A 26,031-nucleotide genomic window follows, 5' to 3' on the forward strand; every position below is an offset into this window, starting at 1 on the left:
ACAGGATCCCAGACGCGTAGGTAAAGATGCTCAAGACCTTTCAAAAACCAGGCTGTCATGTCATGAGAAGATCAAACTGCCTTGAAATGGAGGGTGGAAAGTCAGATAGCAGCCAGGTAAACCTTAACTGATGCCATGGACAAACCTTGGAGTTTGAGGTGCAGCAGGTAATTCAAGATCTCCTGCAGCGAGACGTGGATATGCTGTTCCGAGGTCCAGCATGTGAAGCTTTTTCATTTGGCCAGGTAAGTCGCTCTGGTGGAGGGCTTCTTGCTACCAAGAAAGACCTGCTGAACATTGGCTAAGCATTCCCATTTGTCCATGTTTAGTCATGCAGCAGCTACACTGTCAAGTGCAGCACCTCCAGATTTGGGTGCAGAAGGCTGCCGTGTTCTGGGACAACAGGTCCAGCCAGAGGAGTAGCTGTAGTGGGGCGGTTACTGAAAGATTCAACAATGTGCCAAACCAGCACTGGCAAGGCCATGCTGAGGCTATTAGGATAATTCTTGCACTGTCTTGCTTGATCTTCACAGGGATCCTGTGAATCAACAGCACTGGTACGTCAGAGCCTCTGACCACGGGATAAGAAACGCATCTGATAAGGAGCCCCTGTCCATCTCCCAAGAACCAACAAAAACACGTGGCATTTCTTGTTCTGCCTGGATGTGAACAGGTCCACCTGTGGAGTCTCCAACCTCTGAAAGATTATGCCAACCACCTCCGGATGGAGTAACCACTCGTGGTGAAAAGAGAAGGTCCTGCTGAGGTGATCGGCTAAGACATTTTTGGTTCCAGGCAGGTATTTGGCTACCAAATGAATGGCATGCCACACACAAAAATTCCAGAGGCTGAGAGCTTCTTGGCAAAGGGTCAACAACGTGGCTCCGCCCTGCCTGTTGACGTAATACATCGCAGCAGTATTGTTCGTCAAGATCTGCAGCACCTTGCCCTTTAGGTGGGGCAAGAAAGCTTTGTAGGCCAGGTGAACTTTTCTGAGCTCCCTAACATTGATATGGAGGGCCAGATTGTCCCACAACAAGCAGCCCTGGGTGCTTAGCTCACCCAGATGGGCTCCCCAGCCCAGGTCCGAAGCACTGGAGACCAGGGTCCGTGACATGGATGGGGCCGCGAAGGGAACTCCCTCCAACACCAGACCTACATCCAATCACCAATCCAAGGATGACTGGATGTGATCTGGCATCCTGACTACCTGGGTGCCTGTTGGGAATGTAGACCAACACCAGATACGCTTGCAGAGGCTGAAGATGGAGACGGGCATGACTGACCATGTATGTGCATGTGGCCATGTGTCCTAACCACCACAGGCAGGTGCGGGCCATGGTGAGTGGGTGGTTCTTCACATGGGAGATCAGTTCTGACATGGCCTGAAATCACGTTTCTGGAAGAAAGGCTCTGGCTTGCATGGAGTCAAGAACTGCCCCAATGAAAGCTATTTGTTGGACCAGCATTAAGGTGGATTTTTGCTTGTTTATTAACAGGCTCAGGTCACAGCAGATGGAACAACTAGATCAAGGCTACTCTGAATTTGTTCCTGAGACCTGCCCTTGATGAGCCAGTCATCAAAATATGGGAAGACCTGGACCTTTCGATGTTTCAGGTAAGCAGCCACTGGTGCGATTTCGTTAACACCCTCGGAGCCGATAAGAGGTCAAAGGGCAGTGCCATAAATTGAGTTCTCTTTCTGGTCACCGGTGACAGGGAGCGATGCTGGGCAGAGCCCGGTGTGCACTGCACACCGAGGCCGAGGTAGTAGGAGTCGAGTCTTGGCAGGATGGCTCGGAAGCCAGACAGAGGGCAGACTCCATGAAGAAAGCCCTCAAATGAATATCCCGCTCTTTATGAGTCCTGGGTCAAAAATTTTTACAGATACGATACTTGTCCTTCACATATGATTCCCCCAAGTACTTGAGGCAGCTGCTGTGGGGATTACTTACAGGCATAGGCCTGTTACAATCCATGCAGGGCTTAAACCCCAGAGACCAGGGCATGCGCTGCCTGGGATGAAGTCCCCACGGGGGACTTTAACTACACTTAATTACTTTACATTAACTACTATAAACAACTATTTACAAGGCCCTAAGGCTCAAAGAAGAGACAAAACTGCTAGCCCTTGCTATGCAAGGCAAAGCACTCCAACTAACCACCACAAGTGGTAAGAAGGAACTGAGAGGATGTAGGGCCGGCAACGCCTGATATACTGACACATGAGCGCACTCAAGGGGGCGCCACAGCCAACCCTATGGATACTGCTAAGGCAAAAGTCTCCGACAACTGTGCACGTGGGCATATGCACACCTAGAATAGAATCTACATGAGAAAGTACTCGAAGAACAACAATCACTTTAGAGGTCCGGAAGACTCAGGTGGTTCTAAAAGCTAAGAACAGAACTCTAAAATGTACAACTGGTCAGTCAGATGAGCACGGAATCCTGATCTGTATCACATTCTTGTCAAATACTTCGTTATTTGTAGTACAGTGACATATAAATTCAAACAAAGATGCCTGACTTTAAGATTACAGCCTTTCAGCCTGCACACTGTGAGAAGTGAAGCATTTGATATGAAAGTAGTATAAAAATGATTATAAGAAGAAATAACATTTACATACCATGTCTTCTGCTGATGTAATGCAAACTGGTTTGAGATTCAGATGGTAGTCTGAATAAGTAGACTGAACATTTTTCTCTTTGACATTTGGGATGTAGCTCCTAATTTTACCAAAAAAGATATTTAACAAGTCATGCAGAAAAAATTGCATTTCTTAAAAATTATAGTGTTTTGAAAAATGCATTAAAGACCATTCTGATTCTCATTTTGCACATTTTTCTCCCTCCTCCCCATATCCCTTATAGATTCCAAGGCCAGAAGGGAGCATTGTGATAATCTAGTCTGACCTCTTGCATAACACAGGCCACAGAACTTGACCAAAATAATTCCTGGAGCAGATCTTTTTAGAAAAACACCCAGTTATGATTTTAAAAAATTGTAATGGAGACTCTACCACAATCCAGGGTAAATTGTTCCAATGGTTAATTACTCTCATTGTTAAAAATTTATGCTTCATTTCCAGTCTGAATTTGTCTTGCTTCAACTTCCAGCCACTGGATCATGTTATACCTTTCTCTGATAGACTGAAGCGCCCATTATTAAATATTAGTTCCCCACACAGGTATAGACTGTAATCAAGTCACCACTTAACCACCTCTTTGTTAAGATAAATAGATAGACTCAAGGAGCTCTATCACTGTAAGACATGTTTTCTAATCCTTTAGTCATTCTCAGAGCTCTTTGCTGAACCCTCTTACTTTTATCAACAGCCTTCTTGAAATGTGGATACCAGAACTGGACACAGTACCCCAGTAGCCATAAACACTAATGCCAAATACAAAAGTTAAAATAACCTCTCCACTCCTATTCCTACTAGATCGGGAGATGTTACGGAGGGGACAAGTTCTTAGATTTCTTTCCTTCCCGCTTCATCTCAATCTTACTTGGATTCAGCTTTAGTTAGGTGCTCTTCAGTGGATTTCAGCTAAGCACTGAAAAACCTAGGAGATGCTGATTTTTGCATTTGATGTGAATGAGCTGTAAGCTTGGTGTCACGCAGATACTGCTAGCATGCCAACATGCATTGTCTAGTCTGTTCAACTGATTATTTATACATACAGATAACATGAGATGGAGGATTGAGACTTCTGGCATTCTGCAAATGAAATGAAAGCACCGGAGGTGAAGGAACAGTTGCTTATAAAGGAACCTCGAGGATTAGTCCAAGGAACAGGATCTGAACCATTTCACAGCAGTTCTGTTTTTCCCATCTTGAAATAGTAGCACTTGTACTTAGTGTTCAATGATATCAAATGCCACAGACATGCCCAGTGGGATGACTGATCATTAAAGACATACTTCCCTTATCACTGGACAGGAGGAAGTAATTCAACAAGTACTGTCTCTGTACCATACCCTGACCTACAGCCTTAATGAGAAGGATACCAGATATCAAGAGATGACAGATAATGTTTGAGAGTCTTTTTTGATTCCTGAACAAATTAATTGAGAAGGTAACAGATTAGATGATGATGGTTTGCAAATTCGCTAGCATCAAGTGAAAGATTTAGTAATATTCAGACTACTAAAATGAAATGGAGGTAGTAGATTCTTCCCAAAAGATGCATTGACAGTCTGCCAGCAGGGATATCAGGTTCTCTCTACTCTCTTGTACCAGGCAAGAGCAGCAATGACCAGATATGCAGGTGGTGGTTCCATGGCTCCTGTTTGTATGAATGGTGTATATTTCACAGATTCCAAGGCAAGAAGGAACATTATGGTAATCTAATCTGACCTCCTACTAACACAGGCCATAGAACCGCCCCAAAAGAATGCTTGAAAGGAATGTGTTGAGTTCCTGGCCCTGCACTCAGTTTGTTATTTTTGGTGGACTTGAGACCACACCAGATGGACATGACTACCTCTGAAAACAGTCTCACATCAAAATTCTTGTGTTCTCAATTCATTGCAGGAAATTTGGGTCTATGAAGTGATTTACAGTCTGATCAAGTTCAGTAATACATGACTTTACTGAATCTATGTCAGAAGAAAGGGATCCTCTGACTCCTTTAGAGGGGTGGCATCGTTTGCAGAAGTTCTTTGGGCCTAATTCTCATATATACTAAAAAGACCACCTTTCTTCCACATTGACAGCATAAAGGGCCTTAAAATGGGCATAAGTATAATTTACACTACAAGTTCACTTTGGTGCTAGGAATAAGTATGAAATAGGTCTCCAGAAGCTTAAGTATATTTGAATCAGAGCAGCCACCACCACTCACATTTTTCTTTCTTCCCTATTTTTCTGTCACAGGTGGAATTCAAAAGAGTGCTTTAGTGCTAGAATATCTATTAGCCCTATTCAGCGTTTCAATAACTTTTATGCAGCCCTTGGCCACGCAGCCTGCCAACAAATAAAGTTTGAAACTTGAAGAGTCTAGGAGTTTAAAGGCAAACGATAGTAATTTTTTTCTGCCAAGCAATGAGGCAATGTTTTAATCCTGTTCAAAGGAGGAAGTGATAGAACCAGGACAGTGGGAATTTCTCAAGCCCACATCCAGTCCACAGAACAGTGGCTGTGTGAGTGAGTCTAAGGGACCTGAGAGAACATGAAGTCCAGCCTGCCGTGCAGAGGCAGGACCAAACAGACCTAAACCATTCCTAGTAACTGTTTGTCTAACCTGTTCTGAAAAATCTCCAATGATGGGGATTCCCCTGAAAGCTTCTTCCAGAGCTTATCTTCCCTTACAGTTAGAAAGGTTTTCCTAATACCTAACCTACATCTTCCTTCTTGGGATTAAGCCCATTATTATGACTTCTATCTTCATTGGACATGGAGAACAACTGATTATCCTCCTCTTTATAACAGCCCTTAAAATATTTGAAGGGTTTCCTCTCTTTCTTCTTTTCTCAAGACTAAAGAAGGCTTTTTTGGGGGGGGAGGGGGAGAGTAGGTAAAGTTTTCTAAACCTCCATTTTGGTTGCTTTCCTCTGGACTCTCTCCAGTTTGTCCACATCTTTTTTAAAGTGCTGTGTCCAATTCTGGGCGCCATACTCCAGCTGAAGTCTCATCAGCGCCAAGAGTGAGACAATTACCTCCCATGTCTTACATATGTCACTTCTATTAATAAACTCCAGAATTATATTAGCCTTTTTTACATATTGTTCACTCATTCAATTTTTTGATCCGCTATAACCCCCCAAAATTCCTTTCAGCACTAGTTACCCTAGCCTGTTACACAACTACAAAATGTGGAATACTTGATTTTTCTTTCGTAAGTGAAGAACTTTGCACTTGTATTTAATTGAATTTTATCTTGTTAATTTCAGACTAATTCTCCAATTTATCAAGACAGGCAATTAGACTCGAGTCCTTTGTTACTCAGAACAGGGACCAATCCTGAAGTGTGGCCAGAGGTCTGGGCCACCAAAGACAGCCCACTGGAGAACCAGAACAACAGACAACAGGGAGCACTATAGTGGAAGATCCCTGCAATAAGCAATGCCATGTCCTAACTCAAGGGAGTGCTCCTATAGTAACCTGACCCTTACCTAAGAATGCTGTCTTGGGGAGAGAGACAACTAATGAGAGGGCAGCTCGAGCTTGGGAGGATGCCTGGAATCCAACCAAAGAGGGGAGTTGGTAAAAGCTGTTAGACAAGAAAAAGCCAAGGAGAAGAATCTAGATGCTGAGCTAGTGGATGAACAGGAGCTGGAGGAGAAGGTGAGGTGATAAAATAAGAAGTATAGGAGAATAAAAGTAGGGGACTGGGAAGTGAGAAGGAGGAAAGAAGGGAATCCTCCAAGTTGGGAGAAGCAGAAAAAAAAAATAGACCCGGGTATATGAGCAAACACTATCAGAAAAGTGAAGTAGAGGAAAATAAAATGTACAGACATATCGGAGAGAGAGCATCAATGTAAAAAATTGAAAGGTAATATAATTGGTGAAAAGGGGAATTGATCAAAAACCTGTTTTAGATTAAAATATAGATCCTGAAAACTGTAAATGAAAAGCCCACCTACAAAGGATCAAAAGTATAGGAACAGAGAGAATGACTGAACATTTATTGAAGGAATACAGTTCAAAAGGTGCCTAATGGACAAATGAGGGCCCACCAAGTGAAGATAAACTTGGTCAAAAGAGGTACAACTACAGACCACTGAATCTAAAGAGCACTTCAACCTGAAGAGATGTAAAGAACAGGGCAGCAAGAATGGAGTTGTACTTACAGCCAAAGAAAGAAAAAGTTGTTGAGTAATCTCTTGTTCTCGTTGAGAACAATGCCTTTGGTATTAACTCCATAGAGAAAGGAAGAATACAGGTACAAGCTAGCAAAGGTTAACATGTTGGTAACCTAGAGTTTGTTATAAGTAGTAATACTTTGTAATGTTCTTTATGCACCTGGTACAATTTCTGGGTTTTCCCTTACAAAGTTCTACAAATTATAAATTATCCCTTTTGTCTTGGTTAGCCTTTGCTTTTCCTCACAGTTAGCATAGCCTGGACAGCTCACTGCACTTCACAGTGAGTTCTCCTACCCATTACAACCTTGTATTTATTAATAAGCAAGAAGCTGAAGACCTATTGTCTTCTGTTTTGGATCAAGCAAGGCAGCTGTGTGCTGACTGCACTGGACTGTATGTAGCTATCTAGTTACACAAAAATCCTGAATGTATTTGTGCATTAAGAAACCAAATTCGATTAAGCACTTTGGGAATCATTACCACAAGAGAAGTAGGATGGACAGACTTGTTTTTAAAAACATTTCCCACCTCTGGCTCCAAACTGTATGAAAAATAAAGCAGGTGTTAAGAATACATGTTTTACCTTTTCAGTGCTTGCGAATTTCTAATACAAATTCCTTGTTCGACATCAATCTCCATCTAAATTAAAAAGGAGAAAGGTTATAGTAAAGTATTTCCCATCAGAGGGTGAAATCCTGGTCCCTCTGAAGGGAAGTCTTTCCACTGATTTTAATGGAATCAGGATTTCACCTAGAGTAAATACTTGTCCTTTTCTTGGACCAAGGTCATCTTTTAAAGAGATTACTATTTACATTAGTAACTAGACATTTAACAGCATAGTTTCCAGACAACAGTGACCTTAAAACTCCATCACAGTTAAAAAATCACTACTCATGAAAGAAGTGTTTTCCATTGTTTGTTCACTCTTCATTGGGATTTCATAGCAATATGCCTTGCAACATATTGTGTTAGAGGAACTGATTATGGTCGGGATTTTCAATGGAGTATAAGGGTGTCAGGCAGCCAAATTCCACTGAAAGTATGAGTTCAGTGACCAATTCCCTTGAAACCCCAGCCTATTTATTTGTATATATAGTTACCTATCAGCAGCATTCAGTTATTGCCATTCTCTAAGAGAGAGAAAGCAATTTTTCAACAATAATGTGCTGTAATACTTATGTATTTTTATTTCTGATTTTGTAAGCAAGCAGTTTTTAAGTGGAGGTGAAACTTGAGGTACACAGGACAAATCAGACTCCTGAAAGGGGTACAGTAGTCTGGAAAGGTTGAGAACCACTGGATTACCACATAGAACTAAGAGTCCTACAAGTCAAGAGTTGAAAGCCAGTTCATGGACATTAGAAAAGGAAATCCTGACAAAAGCGTTACCATCTGAAATTAGAAACAACAGATGAATTTGTTGTGAGATCTTTGAGAGGGACAGGAAAAGGGGATGCAGAGTTGGTACAGACTGGAATTGAACTGAATATCCTTGCGAGATAAATTCTAAGACTTGGTAGTAACTGCAGCTCATGCATTCACAAACAATATTAGAAGAAACACAATTGCCAAAAGGGAGAAAAAAGGGTTAATGACTCCACAAACTGGTCCATGACTCTTGATCACTGCATCAAATCTGCAACCTCTGACCCCAAAAAGAGTGTGCAGTGCCAGTAGATGAAGGTCTTTTCTTTTGGAAAGAAGGTCTCTTTTTGTAAAAAATCACAAATCCTTTGATAGTATGTCTATACAGCTGCAGGGAGGTCTATGTCTCAGGAAGGATGGAGGTTTAGACTGCTTTCTCCTCTGCAGAAAGTAAAGCAGCCAAGAGACCAAAGGGTTACTTGAGTCCTTTGAAGAATGAAGCACCTAGTCGGTCTTTGAGTTGAAAGGTTCACAACACTCAAAAGGATGTTTTCTGACTGTGGTCTTTCAGCCATGATGATCTGTGCATAGTTATTGTGGTAGCCACTGACCTAGCTGCAATGTCAGAAGCACCCAAAAAAGCCTCCTATGCAGTCCTTGCCACCAAATGGCCTTTCAGGGCTACCGCTTTGAACTTATCCCCGATGTCCTGAGGAAGCTTTATACCCAGCTAGGAGGTTCTTGTCCCGACAAAGAATGTCATACTTAGCCAAAAGAGCCCAAAAACTGGCCTTCTGAATCCAAAGAGTACACCTTCTCCCTAGAAGGTCCATCTTTTTGGGTCTATATCCCTAAGTTTTGACATACAGAGTGCTTGGATTTTCATAAGCAATGTCTACAACTAAAGACCCAGGGACAAGGTATATATATAAGAATAGTCAAACCCATTTCAGGGAATCTGAAATTTGCAATCTTCTCTTTTAGATATGGCTGAAATATATGTATGGGTCTGCCACAAATCTGTAGCAAGATGAAAGATATACTCATTTGGAAAAGCCAAGCAGTCTTGGGAGCATGGATGTTGAACATACATAAATTGAGACTTTCCCTGAATTACTTCAAGGGATACGTCTAAGGACTTAAAAGGAATGTCAATGCAAGTTCTGAAAGGCCTTCAGATAGACTGTGGGAGGAGCAGATGTCATCTACATATGAAGATGAACCAGCCAGACAAATGGGCTGATCCTCATATTTTCCCACAAGATCTTCCTCATTATGAGCCTCTTATATGAATTCTTGGAGAAGCTCCTGGTTAGATGGTTGTGTTATCTTAAATCATTTTTAAGGAGGTGCTATATTGCTAGACATGGGTTAGACAAATACACAGAGTAGGAAAATGCTGAGAATTCTATGCTGACCTGTAAGGTCAGGACTGCACTCTGTATGAAAGAGGCATACGATGCCACAGTGGTGGATAGCAAAGTGACTAAATATGATAGCAGTGGTGGATAGCAAAGTGAGAAATATGGGATTTATGATAAGAAAAGCTCCTTAGGTCTCTTTGAGGAACCAGTCTAGAAAAAACTGGGAGAAAAATCTAGAACACAGGGCTTCTATTGTCATGAGATGAAGATGCAGATGAGGTGTTGCACCAGACTGACGAGATCCACACAGAGAAAAAGATATTGGTACTGCAGATGATGGTCACAGGGAGATTTACATAATTAGTACCTTCCAGTACTAGAACCAAAGTAATCTGGATTATGTAAATACTGGAGAAATATCTGAGATGAGACTGGTTCCAGGATGATTACTATGTCTGCAGAAGATGGGGGTTACACACCCTGTGCAGTAACTGAGGTTCTTCAAGATGTGTCCCCCTATGGGTGCTCTACTTGTAAGTATGGCAATGCCCCCTGCGCCTGGGATCAGACAAGTGCATTTCAGACTGCACATGCCCACCTCCCTCATTTCACGCTGTGCCCAGGATGTATATATAGCACTGTGCACTTCAAACACCCCCAGCTCCTTCTCTGCTACAGAGCGTATGTTTCTTTGGCTTCGAAAGAGAGGGGACGAGGGGAGGTAGTACAGCATCCATAGGTAAATATCTCAAAAAAACCTCAGTTACCACACAGGGTGAGTAATCCTCTTCTTATTCTTCTTCAAGTGATGTCCTTATGGGTGCTTGTGGCAGGGTGCTGCTGCAAACACTCCTAATCAGGCCCTGCCACACCAGGCCCAATCAAGGGGGAATAGATTGGGGCTGTTTGAAAAGCCTTATGTCTGCCCAGCGATTGGCAACACCTGCCAGACTGATAGGCTAGCTACAAAATCCCTCTTAGTAGCTCTTCTCTACTTGCTTTACCTGTAAAGGGTTAAAAAGTATCACTGCTATGCATAGGTAAAAGGAAGTGAATGGGCACCTGGCCAAAAGAGCCAATGGGAAAGCTAGAACTTTTTAAAATTAAAACAAGACTCCCCTTTTGTCTGTCCATCTGTTCTTGTTCTCGGGGAAAGGCAAACAGGGCTGCAACTACGCTGCAAGAAGCTTTGGACCAGGTATTAAAAAATTACTGAATCATACTTAGAAACTACTAATTTGAAACCTCGTAGATATGGAAGTAATCAGGAAATGTCCAGGAAGACACGATTAGGTTTATCTCTCTTTATTTCTTTATGGCTTGTGGATTCCCCTGTGCCAACCCAAATGCTTTTGTTTTGCTTGTAACCTTTAAGCTGGACCTTAACAAAGTTATTCCTGATGATTAATCCTTGTAACTGGTTCTTTTTAAAATCTAGCAATAGCCTAAGTTTCCAGATGTATTTTCGTTTTGTTTTTAATAAAATTTACCTTTTTTAAGAACAGGACTGGGTGTGTGTGTTGTAAGTGGTTTGTGCACATTTTGTTTAATTAGTTGGTGGCAACACCTAATTTCCTTTGCTTTTCTTTCTTAGCTCTTCCCCAAAGGAGGGGTGTAAAAGGGCTTGAGGGTACCCACAGGAAGGAATTCCCAAGTGCACCTTCCTGCATTCTCAAAGGGGTTTTGCACTTGGGTGGTGGCATCATCTACCCACCCAAGGTCAGAGAAAAGCTGTTATCTTGGAAGTTTAATACAAGCCTAGAGAGGCCAGTATTAATTTTTAGAATCCTTGCAGTCCCCCACCTTTTGCACTCAAAGTGGGGGAGTAGGGAAATCAGTCCTGACACAGTGACAGAGAGGGGGAAGCCCTCAAGCTGGTTACTGACCCAGCCTGCGGTAGGTGAGAAACCTGTAAGGATTGTATATAGTTGGACACTGGTAGCGGGAAAAGGCTTAAAGAATAAAGGACATAGGTGCTGCACAGAGCTGAAGTCTCCCTGGACTTTCCCAGAAGAAGAGGGGCTGGCCATGCACCTCATGACAGTGCTCCACTTGTGCTCTGATTGAAACTGTCTATCATGAAGTTGGTAAGATAAATGTATGCACTGGGAGATTCACTTTGAAAGGAATTTTTTAGATATGACAGTGCCTCTGGTTCTTTTGTTGGTGGAGATGAATAAGCGTGGTGATTTCCGGAAAGGTATAGTCCTGTCCAAGTGAAAGGCTAATGCTCATCTAAAATATAAGGTGTGTAGAGCTGCCTCCTGTTAGTTACTGTGAGGCTTCGGGAAGAAGCAAGGAAGGTGTATTGGGTGGTTGAGATGGAAAGATGTTGGGATCCTAGGTAAAAATCTTAGGATGTGTGTGTAGTGTAACTTTGCCCTTATAATACGGTGGATATGCCATAAGGGCCATGATTTCACCAACTCATCGGGCAGAAGAGACGACACAAGGAAGGATATTTTCGTTTATAGATACACTTAAGAACAGGTTGCCATCGGTTCAAATGGGAGTCTAGTCAGAGAACATTGTATAAGGATGAAGGTCCCAGGCAGGGGTCTAGTCTCGTAAATGAGGACTGATCGTAAAGATGTTGGAGACTTTTCAAAACAAAAATGTTTCATGAGTGGAAGTGCAAAGACAGAATGACTGTCTATACAGGGCAGTGAAAAGTAGTGATTACCACCAAGTGTACCCAAATACAGTTGGTGAATACTGTTTAAGGTGTAGCATATAATCTAGGATGGGGAGGGCAAACTATGGCCTGTGGGCCAGATCCAGCCCCTCAGGTCTTTGGATCTGGCCCACAGGGCTGCCTTATGCATTGCCCTGGCCTCCAGGCACCACCCCCCACAGCTCCCATTGGCCAAGAACAGGGAACCGTGGCCAGTGGGAGCTTCAGGGGAGGTACCTGGAGATGTGGCAAAGGCAGCACACATGGAGCCCTCCATCCCCCCTCCTCCAGGGGCTGCAGCGCTTCCTGGAGTGGCCCGGTGTGGCGCCAGAGCAGGCATGCAGGGGGGCCAAACCCTGCCTGCACCCCATCTTAACCCCCTGCCTTCACCTCACACCCCAGCCTCCTGCCAAGCCCCCTGCCGCATCCTGCATCCCATCCCCTGCCCTGGACCCCTCCTACAGTCCACACTCCTGCACTCCCTTCCCTGAGCCCCCTCATATATCCAGCATCCCTCCTCTGCTCCAATATCTTACCCTGAGCCCCTTCCTGCACACCGTACCCCCTCCCACGCCCTGCACTACAACCCCCTGCCCCAGCCTTGCATACAATTTCCTTACCCAGATGTGGCCCTCAGCCCAAAAAGTTTGCCCACCCCGGTCTAGGACAAGTGGCAACAGAACATGTGCTGCATCAACTTGGTGGGAGATGTATCAGCAGTAAAATCTAATCCATTTGTGCACTTACATGCATCTGCTCATGTCATGTCTGCTATTCAAAAGGAACCAGGCTTTGATGTGAAACACTTGTTTGGAAAGGATGATGCATCTTCTATCCCGTGAAAGGAGCTGGGGTGATAGGTGGAGAGAGATCAGACAGCATACCATCATATGGTGTAAGTATAAGTATACCAGACCTGTCCTGGCCATGTTGGAGCCATTAGTATGACATGAGATCACTCCTCTTGTATCTTGCAAAGTACTCTGAATAGGAGGAGAAAAGGAGGAAAGGCATAAAGGAGTTGTGCATCCCATGTTGAGGAACGCATCCTCCCAGCAATCCATGTCCCAGTCCCGCTCTGGAACAGAGCGTTGAGCGCAGCGGACGTTGAGTGACAAAGAGATCTATAGCGGGGTGTCCCAGTGGTTGAAGATGGGTTGAAGTGCTCGCATATCTAGTTCTCACACATGACTGTGCGAAAACCTCCTGCAGAATGCATCCGTAGTGATGTTCTGGTCCTGGGAAGTATGCTGTTGAAATGGAGATGTTGTTCTGGATACACCAGTTCCACAATCTGAGTGCTTCTGAGCATAAAGAGTGGGACCTTGCTCTGCTGTGCCTGTTGATGTAATACATGCAGGAGAGAGATTGTCTGTCATCACTCTCATGGTATGATGTTTGAATAGAGGTAGGAAATGTTGAAATGCTTTGCAGACTCCCTGTAGTTCTAGGAAATTGATGTGTAGGGTGGATTCTGTTAACTACCATCTGCCCTGCACTGTGAGTTCGTGGAGATGCACTCTCCAACTGATTAGGGAGGCATCGATTGTTAGGATCATAATCGGGGTTGGCTGGAAGAAAGGGACTCAGACACAGACACTGATGTGCAGTGTCCACCACAGTAGTGAGTCCTTGACGTGCATCAGCATGAACAAACATTTGTGGAGACAGTGTTCGTGGGGAAGATATGCTGTATGGAGCTACACCTGAAGATATTACATGTGCAGTCCTGCATGTCTGACTACAAACATGGCTGCTGCCAGGTGGCCTAGAAGTCGGAGGCACATTCTAGTAGAGGTCTGGGGCAAACCTGTGCGCTGAATACCAGATCTCTTATAGCTCAGAATCTGTGAGGTGCTAGGAAGGCTCTGGCTTGTATGGCACCAACTGTGTGCCAATGAATACCAGTCATTGTACTAGTGTTAAAGTGGACGTTTCTAGGTTCACGAGGAGGCCTATCTTCATGAACAGGTCCGTTGTTATGTGGACAGCTTGGAGAGAGTTTGTTTCAGATGAGACCTTGAGAAGAGTCATCAAAATATGGAAAGATGATGACCCCTCCCAGTGTCCTTAGGTAGACAGCAACAACCGCAAGGGCTTTGGAGAACACCCAAGGTGCAGTGGACAGTCCAAAAGGCAATATCTTGAACTGGTAGTGGTCATTGCCCAGGATGAATCAGAGAAATCTGTGAGCAGGGTGTAGAGGGCAAGGGCCGAGAACTAGTCCCCCTACTCCAATGTTGGAATAATAGTGGAAAGGGTAACTCTCTTGAACCATTGCAGTTTGACTTATTTATACCGCGAAGATCCAGAATGGGTTGCCAGCTGCCAGATTTCTTCTGGATCAGGAAACAGTGGGAGTAGAAACCTTGTCCCATGTGCCAGGAAGGGACTGGTTCTATGGCTCTTAGTTGCAGAAGATTTATTGCTCCTTATAGAATGGAATCATGAAAAGGGTCCCTGAAAAGGGACAGGGATGGGGATGGTGGGAAAGACAGATAGGAAAGGGAGGGAGTATCCTTCACTGATCATCTCTAGGAACCACTTGTCCAAGGTGATGAATCTCCAAGATGGGAAACAGAGCTAATCAGTCGCAAACTGCCGGGATGTTGAAAATGGTGGGAATGACTGGAAGGGGTGAAGGATTCTCAGGGCCTTGACTACACCTTCAAAATTGTTGCTTCGGTGGAAGTGCACAAGAGGAGTGTGCTGTCTACATTTGGAAGGAGGTCTCTGTCTTCATCGCTGGGTGTCCCAGTGCCAATGAGGAGCATACTGCTGCATTCGGGATCACAGAAGGAGTTGGCACTTTCCAAAGCATCTCATCAGTACTGTCATGTAAATTCCAAAAGATTGGAGTACAGCTCAAGAGTCCTTAAGGGAGTGCAGAGAATAGGTTTAGAAGGTAAGGCCTCTACTGTGGTTTGTACCTCCTTAGTAAAGCCCCAGGGGTGGAGCCATGATGCACACCTCATAACTACAGCAGTCATGATGGACTGGGCAGTGGTGTATGCAAGTCTAATGAGGCTTGTAGGGTTATACGAGTTAGGAGGTGCCCTTCTGATATCAAGGACTGAAACTGTTCTTTCTTGGCCTCCAGTAGGTCCTGGGAGAGTTCCTCCAATTTGGAGTAGTTATACATAGCCATAAGGGCTTCACAGATTGAGATTCTAAATTGGAGCATGGCTGACGAATATGCTTTGCATCCAAAAAAGTCCAGGCATTTGCAATCTCTGTCTGGATGGCTAAAATGAGATTGGTATTGACGGCCTCTTTGTACCGCACTGACTACCAAAGAATTCGGGGGTGGGGTGCAAGAATAGGAATTCCACATCCTTTGCCAGAACATAATATTTGCAGATCAGAGGGATGGATGCAGGGGTCTGCCACAGCAATTTTGTGGGGAGGAGGGGTCGAGAAGAGCCTCATTGATAGGTAGAGTGCTCTTGAAGGAAGAGAATGTGTGAAGATATCCAGTAGTTTACACCGCTGGTTCTTGACTTCCTCCAAAGGGATCTGTAGGGAGTCTGCAATACTGCAGAACAAATCTTGAAAATGCCTGAAGTCATCAGCCGATGTAGGGGGTGGAGGTATGATAGCCTTTTCAAGTGACAAGGAAAAATGCAATGCTGGTCAAGCCTCCTCCTCCTGTTCCTCCTCTTGTTCTTCCTCTTCAGAGGTACCAGTAGGGGGTTGACTTCTGGAGGGCAAGAGACCAACAGAGAAGGGAGAGGTGTAGGTTTCCGGCTTTGCTCTCTGGGAGAGTTCCCGAACTGTGCCCTGCATGTAGCCCAAGGGTCCCAATACATTGTTTGGAGGGAGTGGCACATAGGGTTGCACCCATTGTGGTCCCTGCTAAGAGTAGGGACCAGAGGTAGGCTGTGGATAGTGAGGATGAGCAGGCGTAATTTGTCTAGTAGATGAAGGAGCGATAGAGCCTTCATCTTCCTCTTCTCCTCCTCCTCCCCATCTCTGGGGAAGTGGGGTACCATCTTCATTAAAGAGAGGGAGGAGTGTCGTAAATCTGGAGAGGAGGGTGGAAGTGGAGGGAGGTCACATCAAAGGAGCAGAGACTCAGGAGTGTTAGATGCCAGCAGATCTTAGAGTATCTAAAGTCTCATGGGGGGTGGAGAGGGAAGCATCATCAGTGCTGGTGTAAGACATGATGCAAAAGCAAGGGCGTATGCCCAGAGGTGTTGGTAGATGGCGCCAGAGACTTAGTCAGTGCTAATGGCTTGGCCAGTGCCTTGGCCGGTGCAGAGGTTTCATCCGTGTGGGAAAGGGTGCGGGTGCTTTAGCACTTCAAGTCAGTCTGACTCATTCCCTAGAGCTAGGAAATGATGCTGAAGGCCATAGGTCTGCCCAGTTAGGATCTTCAGACCATTTCTTTATGTCGGTATTGGAGGTACTCAGTGGGCACTAGAGCTGTGTACCACACGAGGTTGAGGCAACAGATCTGGACAGTGTTTTGGTGCAATGTACCTCAGAATGTGAGGAGAGAGCCTGTTTCTTTTGGAGTGAGGATGGGCAGACAATCTGACTGAGCATGGGTCTCTCTCCAGAGGAGTCTGGGCCTGGATCTGATGCCGGTCACAGCAATTTCTCCATGAGAAGAAGTTTTAATCTGATGTCCCGGTCCTTTCTGATTCTGGGTTTCAGGTCGAGGCAATGGGAACACTTTCGTGGGACGTGTCCCTCTCCCAGACAGTGGATGCACACTGTAGATGGCTGTTCATTACTGGGAAGGCAACCCCACAACCAATGCACCTCAAACCCAAGGGATCTGGGCATAAGGGTGATGGAAAAAGGCTTCCCAAGCAGGAAGTGGGGGAGGAAACGAAAAGCTGAACTATGAGAAAACAGAGGTAAAGTTAAACAAAAACAGTTTTTCCTTTTGTTTAGCAGAAGAAAATAGTAACTACATTACAGTAATAGATAAGGTACTAACTACTGAGGGAAAAGGAAAAACGGGCTCTGCTGCAGATTCCATCTGAGACCAAAGGCAGTAGAGAAGGAAGTGGGGGCGCTCAGATCCCCCTGCACTGTATACATGTCCCACACCCAGTGCGAGAGAAGGGATGTGTGCATGTGCAGTCCAATAGGCACTGCTGATGAAGATCTTGGTTCCCAGGTGCACGGGGCACTGACACACCTACAAATGGAGCACCAATAGGGACATCACTGGAAGTAGCAGTAAAAGCAACCTGCTTTGAGAGAGAAATTGGTACCAAGCTCAACAGTATCAATCTGGTCATCTCAGCAGATGGGGTCTCATTAGGATACAGTACTACAGATTCTTTAGTGCTAATGACATCAGTCCTATCTGCCAAAGTGGCATTGGTCACGAAGGATGCAGTACGGAAGCAGAAGAACAAGTTTCCACAGCCCCTGAAGACACATGGTGCAGATCAGAATTGGAAGGAAGGAGACAGCTTGAACACAGAGTGATGAGTCTTTAACTTCTAGGACAAATACCAGGGATGGTGACCATCAGCATCACCAGAAGAACTCTGCTTCTTCCTACCTTGGGCAGCAGGAGTCAATGACTAACCACATAAGGATAGAAGAGAAGAGAAGTCTCAACATGTTTTTTCAGAAGCATGAGGTCTCAGAGTCAGAAGTCCTGTTAGCTCCCAGAGCAGTATGTCTGGTAGTCAGAACCCTAGTAGAAATCAGCATTAAGGCAACAGATTGCTTTCAAAGAGGGACTCCAGACTCAGAACACACTTGACTTTTCCAGCAAAAACACTTTTAAACAGACATCATGAGCCTTCTGTGTGGGCTTAGAAAAAGGATTTGCAAATCCAGTGTTTGCCCAAAATATACAATTCCCCTAAACAAAAAGAGACATAGTATGTTTATCACTTGCCAGCATAGCTACTTTATAAGCAAGCAGATTTTTAAAGCCTAGAGACAGTTTCTGCCAGGAGACTTGCACCTCAGTACAAAGAGGAGTCAGATAAAAAAAAAAACAAAAAACACCACCACACATTTTGGGTTTTTTATTTTGCCAATAGCCACTTAAAAGTGTAACTACAAGAACAACAAGTAATGAACTACCCTAAAACTACAGGGAAACAGATGGATTCTATGCATTTCTGTCCTGCTATGAGGGATGGTAATAAGAAACAGAGGTTAGTGAGGATGCTCTGCACTTTATGCCTTGAGTTGGCAGGGAGGGTGTATGCGCAGTCTCAGACACTGTGAGCTAAGAGATTTCAGGGTCATATACATGGGGTGCACATGCCTCCAGTGGATTCTCTGTGGACAAATGCTTGAAGAACAACAGGTCCAGCACCCACAAGAGTGAGGGGAGGAGGGCAAACAATTCTGCATTCACTTTACTTAGGATGTCAAGTGAAGTTTATCATCAATCCTCAAACTAAGTGGTGCAAACTTTCCAGTAAAAATCAAAAACAGAATTTGTATTTCTCTATGAAATTCTCACTGTTGATCTGAATACTATCTTGTTCATAAAGTGTTGTGAGTAGTATTTTAGAATTAGCAGATTAAACTGATATGTTTTTGCAATTCATTTATACTAACCATAAACAAATCAATCCACAGCTTGCCTTGCACTTTCAACATAAAATAGGTTTGTAAACTAGAAACAGTTTTTCCATGTGCTGTTAAAATTGACAGTTGAAATGTGTATAGTCAAAAGATTTTCAATGGAGCTGAGGGAGAGAAAAGGAGCGTGTGTTTTAACCCCACTCAACCAGAATACAGAGAATTTATAAGATGTTTTAGCTTACAAGTTGTACTAATGATTCAAATCTGTGTGTGCAATATTGAATTACTTTTGGAGGAAGGAGGTCATACAGATCAAAGTCTTCTCTTTCATTATGGCCAAGATGATTTTCTTGCAACTCTAAAAAGGCAAGCATACCAAACTAAGAGTTAACACACACACCAATCACAGTTAACTGTAAACTAGATGGCCACAGAGTAGCAAGGGTATCGTACTGGCACAGCAGCACAATTGGATGTACCTCAGGGGTGACATTCTAGTCCTGAAATAAGGGGAGTTTTGCCACTGACTTCAATAATGTCAAAATTTCACCCTAGATATTTTGAAACTAGGAAGAAGAGGCCAGGCAAAACTAAAAATTTTCTGAACTCTAGAGAAGCCTCTTCAAATATACTCTTGTCTGATAATCATAGCAGCATCTAAGGCAACTGCATAGTAAATCACCTGACACTGGTGCTACACTGAGGGACAGGATTACTTCTGGGGCAAATCAGCACCAAAAATTTAAAAATTCTGTACACAATATTTGACCACAATCAATCTGAGCAAACATTCCTGATAATTTTATCAAAACAGTAATACTCATGCCAGTTTCAATATTTTTGGGTAATTTTTTGAAAATATCTGTCCGCAAGTATGTTCTAACAATACAGGATAAAAAATAGATTCTGGTAATTTTTGATCAAATCTCGATCACTTAAATTTAATACAGAGGACTTGGCGAAGTAAATCAATTTCAACATTAGAATATATGAACTGGAAATTTCCTAGAGGACTGAGGGGATAACAGAGGAGAGCAGAGGAACGAAGGAGCCAGGATGAACTTGGACGCATCGTGGGTATGGATGGGGAGGAGGTTTTATTGAGGAGGGTTTAGTTTTTTTTGCGTTTCGGTTTTTTTTAGGCGAGTTGGGAAGCCCTCCCCCATGCAGACCCTGGCTGACCCACCAAAGCTATCCCAATATCCACGTCAGGCACATCTTCCCCTGTCCCCGCAGGTCCCCTTCCCCAGACTCAATGCTGTCATCCCATTAGGTCCTGAGCCTGTGCCCCAGTCTGTCCCCTCACTAGCCATTCTGAATCTCAGTCTGTGATCCCCAAACAGCCCTGAGTGTCCCACTCTGTCCTAATCTGGCTCTGTAGGCAAGGTGTTGTGATGAACTTCTACTCCCATGGGAATTCTGCAGCAGTGGACACTGTAATTTCGGGGGGGAAGGGGGATTCTTTCTGCCCCAGAAGTGAAGCAGTTCTGCCTTTTGCCCACCAGAGGCCGTGGTGGCGCCAGAACAGCCAGCTTATATTCATGCAGCTGGCTGTGGTGGTGCCAGAACAGCCAGCTTATATTCATGTAGCTGGCTGTTCTGGTGCCAAAGCAGCCTCTGCTGGGCCAAAGGCAGAACTGCAGCACTTCTGGGGCAGAACGTATTTTATGCGGAGAAAATACAAAATTATGCAGGACAGAGGAATCTGCGTGTCCGCAGATGCACAGAATTCCCCCAGAAGTACAGGATGGAGAAAACAAAAGGAGTGTAAGAGTAAAAAATAACCCACACTCAAAGAGTAAGCCCCAGTGATAACCCCCTCTCTCCCAAAAATAGCTAGTTACTAACCTCATGTACAGGACATCCAGAAAGCACCAAAAATAAAAGCCAAGAGCAAAAAGTCTTACCTTCTGAATTGATGTCCTCTTTCAACATATGACATAAATTATTGTTTCCTCTGTTTGATCTGATGAGGTTGTCCTGTAACGTCTGAAGACTTTGCCTTCAGTGTAAAAATATTTTTAAAGTGTGTTTATTTATCCATAGTTTGAGGGTTTTTTTTTTAAAAAAAAAACAAAAAACAAACAAACAAACAAACATTCTCCCCCTCTCCAAACCCGCCCCCTCCCCACGGCTCAAAGCTCCTATGTATTCTAGGATCATTTTAACTGATGCATCACTATTCAAATATATACTTTAATACATTAACTAGCAATATCTACTGGGTAAAATCTTCACCCTACTGAAATCAATGGGAGGAGTTTTGCCATTAATCTTAATGGGGCCAGGATGTCACCTATTGTGTACCATGCAAACCCCGGTATACAACACTCTTAATATACATTGATAATATAAATGCAACTCTTTGAAAGCCCAGAGCAAACTTTAATTGGCCAAATTAAAAACCCAAAGACCGAACTCAAAGAGCACATACTACAAAGCTTCATCTACAGCACCATTACTAAGAACTACATAAGATTTATTATAGTATTAAATAGAAACTCTGCACTTCCCAGTTAAGAACCCCTTTCCAAGCAAATAAAGTCAGACATCTTAAATTAGCCACATTTGTTGTTCTTACCAAGAATCTAATGAAAAAGATTTATAATAAAGAATTATCAAATTTTATATATATTCACCACCATTCTCTAATTAAATTGTAAGATATACTTCAATATAAATTTAATTTAAAAAAACTGGAGTAATCTCAAGATTTACATAACACATACTTTGTAGCCTGCAGTTTTCTTGTATAAAGTTCTTCTTCCACATAGTCATCCACTGGGTAGAAACCTTCATTTGTATTTACAGTGGTAACAGCCTTTCAAATCAAACAATAAAACTGCTTTAACATTTTATGTTTACAATTATGCACTCTATATTTTATCTGGTATTGGCTAAAACTCATTCTGGGCCTTTCATAGCAAGTTGGCTATCAAGTTCTACTACATACACACACACACTTTATTGTGAATGAGTCAAGTATGTTAGTCTAAATGTCTTAACCATTCAATAGCTGAGGGAGGGGCACTATATGAGTCCACGAGGGAACCAAGCATCCCTTGCCAATGGGTGCAGCCTTCACGTGCATGGCCTGATCTTCTAACTGGCCACAGTGGCAAAGGCAGCATGGAGCCATGAAGATCCCACTTAGTAATAAGCAGCAAATCTGACCACTCCACATCTGAAGCAATTGCGTTATACCAAAGAAGGTATGGAACATCAAAACCAGAAGGCTGATCTATTGGTTCTGTCACGATAGGAATTTTACCTGCATTTTGAGCTTTTACTGAAAGATTATGTTATGTGAATGTGCACACTATAGCTAGGTATGGTACTGAAATGGATGCAGCTACCACAAAAGCTTATGCCCAAATAAATTTGTTAGTCTCTAAGGTGCCAAAAGGACTCCTCGTTATTTAGTGAGGAGGCAGTGTGTTTATTTCAATGTGACATGATCATTTTTCTGGTATAAAAGGAAGTTAAATGGACCACGATCGTCTAACCTCTTGTGGACTGACACCTGGCAGGGATGCTCTAGATAATACTTAGTCCTGCCAGGAATGCAGGGGACTGGACTAGATAACCTCTTGAGGTTCCTTCCTGTCCTACAATTTTCTGATTATGAAGAATTTAAAAGCACGCAGGTCACTTACAGCTCCCTTAACAAAACAGCTTGGCTTTAATCCCACATGGAGATATAAGTAACAACATATAGTAAATGCATAGTGTAATTAAAAGAGAAATTAGTTACAGTTACTAGGTAAATATATTTAAACACATAAGTCAGGAAATTCAAAGGTATCAACCATAATTTTACTTAGTGCAGTGTTTAGTACTAAACAAACTTGTTTTCAAAAAGTTATACCATGGTTGAAGAAAAAACAAAAACTCTCACTTGGAGTTTGTTAAACAAGATCACAGATTGAAAGTTCACTCAGCTGTTTTAAGTTTTGAAAAAAAACCTAAACATTTCAAACATATCTTCCCCCAAGCATGCTATCATACATTATGAACCAATTATTGCACAAGTTATTCTAGCTGTTATAGTAGTTTGAAAAAAATTCCAATTGTTCAAGATATTTGTGTGGCTAGTTTGTGGAGCTGAAAAAAATATAAGAATCCTAGATACAGAGGTAGATACCAGAATTTGTGAATTATAAAGAGCTAAGAGTCTATTGTGTAAATACAGGTTGAACCTTGCTAATCTGGCGCTCCCTGGTTCCCCAACATCCGTGGTCTGGCATAAGCACTGAGAAAAATTAGTGGGTGTGGAGCACCCACCAGAGCCATGTTTCCTCCTTGTCTTTCGCGCGCAGCAGCCCCATGCTTACCAACTCCTCTTCTTCCCTCCCTGGGACCAGCATTGGTAGCCCATTTCCAGTAATTGACAAGGAGATGTAAGGAACATTGAGAGGGTGGGGATAAGCATGGGGAAAATAGTTATACCGTGTGTAATGGCAATATAAATATAAATATAAATAAAGTAGCTAATACCTCAACATTTTTCAAGTGTTGATAACTATAGACTTTTTTTTTTTTAAACAAAAAAGAGAGACTATTGTATATGAGAAGTAAGCAGAAAGAATCTGTCCTACCTCTGAATTTCATGGCTTCTCTCAGACTTCTAGGTATGCGCATATTAGACAGCTGGGAGCGTGTCTCCCAGCCCAGGTAGACGCAGGCACCAGCTCCGCTCAAGCTAGTATGCCAAAAAGAGCAGCATGGTTGTTGCAGTATGCACAGCGGCTTGGGCTAGCCGCCCAATCAGACACAGGGGGGCAGGCGGGCTTGTACTCGGGCAACTAATCCAAGCCATGGCCAGTGCTGCGATGACCACAATGCTCTTTTTAGCACTCTAGCTTAAGTGGAGCTAGCATGTGTCTGTCTATCCAGGCTGGAAGGCATGCTCCCAGCTGCAGAGTAGACATACTCTTACAGTAGGTCTTCACCACTGTTCCCTCTAATTTTTCCAATACATGTGCAGAATGAATTTTATTATGTGCACCAATATGGAGGCGATGTGTGACATATCACCTTCATGCTGGTGCACATAACAAAATTCATGTGGTGGGGGGATGGGGCTGAGGGGTTCGAAGTGTGGGAGGGGGCTCAGGGCTGGGGCAGGGGTGTAAGGGCTCCAGCTGGGGGTGCAGGTTCTGCGGTGAAGCCAGGGATGGGAGGTTTGGGGTGCAGGAGAGTGCTTCGGATCAAGAGTAGGGAGAGAGGACTCCCCCCAGCAGCAATGGGGGCACGGGGGAGACGCACTTCTCCCTGCTCCGGGGCCAGGGCCGCCTGGTTTCCTGCCACGCTTCTCCCGGCCGCCGAGGCAGGTCTGGCTGGGGCTGCCTACATTTCAGCTGCCCAGGTTCCTGCCTGCATGGCACTAATTAGGCTCCTGCGTGGCTGTGCAGCTTACAGAGAACTTAGGTCTTCAGTGGAGAGTTTACTCGAGTTAGCTACGCTCCAGTTACTTCTCCTGAGTTAGCCAACCCACACCGGGGGTGGGGGTGGGGGGGTGGAGTGAAGAAAACCCTCAGACTAGACTTGCTGCATCACACTGTTCCTGCACTTACTTGGGCCATTCTGTGTGCTGCAGTTAGATGAGCCACACTACAAATTATTTCCCACTGAACTGTCTGTTCTGGGCAGATAAGAATATTTTGGGAAGGCATCAAGGGACTAGTGGCATTTGAGTGGAGCTAGCCTGAGCCTAGATGACAGTGGTTGTTTCAACAGCTAGTGAGTTGTGCTAACTTGAGCTTTATATCCCAATGGGTTAGCCAACTCATATCATCACTAATCACACTTCAGTTAAAGGTTTGGGTGGGGACCAGACTAGAGTAGGGCAACATTCAAGTTATAACTTTAGTCAACTCTGCAGTGAAGAGAAGCTCAAAGTTAACTGAATATACACATTCATTTTTAGGGATGCGATTCTGTCATGAAGGTCACAGAGCAGCAGCCAGCCCCGGAGCCACCAGAGCAGCACTCTGACTGCTAGCCCCCCACCCTGGGTATTTTAATAAAGGTCTGGAACAGATTGCGGGCTTCCATGAATTTTTATTGCCCACAACCTGTCTCTGACTTTTATTAAAAATACCCATGACAGAATCTTAACCTTATTTATCATGTTAAGCTAGCTTTAAAAAAAACCCAAAACACATGACTAGTAAGATTACCTTTTCGTACCACACAGATTAAAAAAAACCCAAACACCTTAGTATTTAAAGTAGTATATAAGAATGGTATCTCAGATAACACTGATAAGATTAGTTTTTGTCTTCACATTATCTGAAAGCTTCCTTTAGTTGCTTAATACTATATTTTAAATTGCAAATAATTCTACAACAGACCTTGACATGTTTGTGGAACAAACACTTACCTCACAGTCAACACACACTACTATACTTGACTCCTGTGTTACCGATAAACACAATTCACAAAAGATATGTCCACACTGTAATGCATGATGACGAGCTCCTGATGAAATCAAGTCTATAAATTAGCAAAATCCAGATTTACTGATCGAGTCTTTAACAGTTACCAACAAAAAGTGACTGTTGCCATATTTAAAGTATAGCTACACAATCTTGCAAAAGCATCTGTTGCTGATGAAGTAATTCAGCAGCATTTTCAGGCCAACCTTACAGTTTCAGAGAGAAAAGGTGGAGGTGGTAATATCTTTTACTGGATCAACTTCTGTGGTGAGAGACACAAGCTTTCAAGATTACACAGAGCTCTTCTTCAGGTCTAATATCCTGGGACCAACATAGGTACAACAATACTGCACACATTATTGTTTCAGGCATTTATAAAGCTTATAAAAAATAATGGTACTCCAAGAAAAAGCCAGGTTCACAGAAAGACCTGTGCCTCCCACAGTCTAGCAGTAACAACAGCGGTTTCCCCATCTTTGCAATTTTCTCTAAGGCTCAACAAAAAACACAGTGAAACTGACTAAGCACCAGTCAGTTGCTGATCTACTAAAGTTGGCTGATCACTGAATTGTACAGAAAGGGAATTTTACAAATACAGGGATATCCCAGGGGAAAAGCAACAATAAGTATAACAACACAGGCATTAAAAGTATCTGTTTAGCTAGTACCTGTAAAACTATTGATTTAAGATAAACAGACATAAGCCAGGTTTCTGCTAACATAAAAAGCTTATCCATACACAATTGCACCAGTTTAGCTAACTCAGCATAAAATCACTCTAGTAATTGAAGTGGCACACAAGTTTTTGTATGATCTAGTTCTAAAAGTATTATTCCTTTGTGCTCAGAATTGTTTTGGACTC

General features: G+C 43.4%; 1 protein-coding gene across 1 annotated transcript in view; it reads right to left on the reverse strand.

The window, feature by feature from the left end:
* RNF17 (ring finger protein 17) overlaps positions 1-25,643 on the reverse strand; it is a 232,475-nt gene extending 206,832 nt beyond the window's left edge. Inside the window, exons 1-7 of the mRNA XM_075066159.1 lie at positions 25,613-25,643; positions 25,115-25,227; positions 21,459-21,550; positions 20,637-20,731; positions 19,017-19,087; positions 7,397-7,452; positions 2,630-2,729 (exon numbers count right to left, since the gene is read on the reverse strand). Coding sequence (XP_074922260.1) covers positions 2,630-2,729; positions 7,397-7,452; positions 19,017-19,087; positions 20,637-20,731; positions 21,459-21,550; positions 25,115-25,227; positions 25,613-25,643 — 558 coding nt within the window. The remainder of the gene's footprint in view (positions 1-2,629; positions 2,730-7,396; positions 7,453-19,016; positions 19,088-20,636; positions 20,732-21,458; positions 21,551-25,114; positions 25,228-25,612) is intronic.
* Positions 25,644-26,031: the final 388 nt, after the last annotated feature.

This window comes from Chelonoidis abingdonii, chromosome 1 (genome assembly GCF_003597395.2).
Source record: "Chelonoidis abingdonii isolate Lonesome George chromosome 1, CheloAbing_2.0, whole genome shotgun sequence".
In the NCBI taxonomy this organism is placed as follows: domain Eukaryota; kingdom Metazoa; phylum Chordata; order Testudines; family Testudinidae; genus Chelonoidis; species Chelonoidis abingdonii.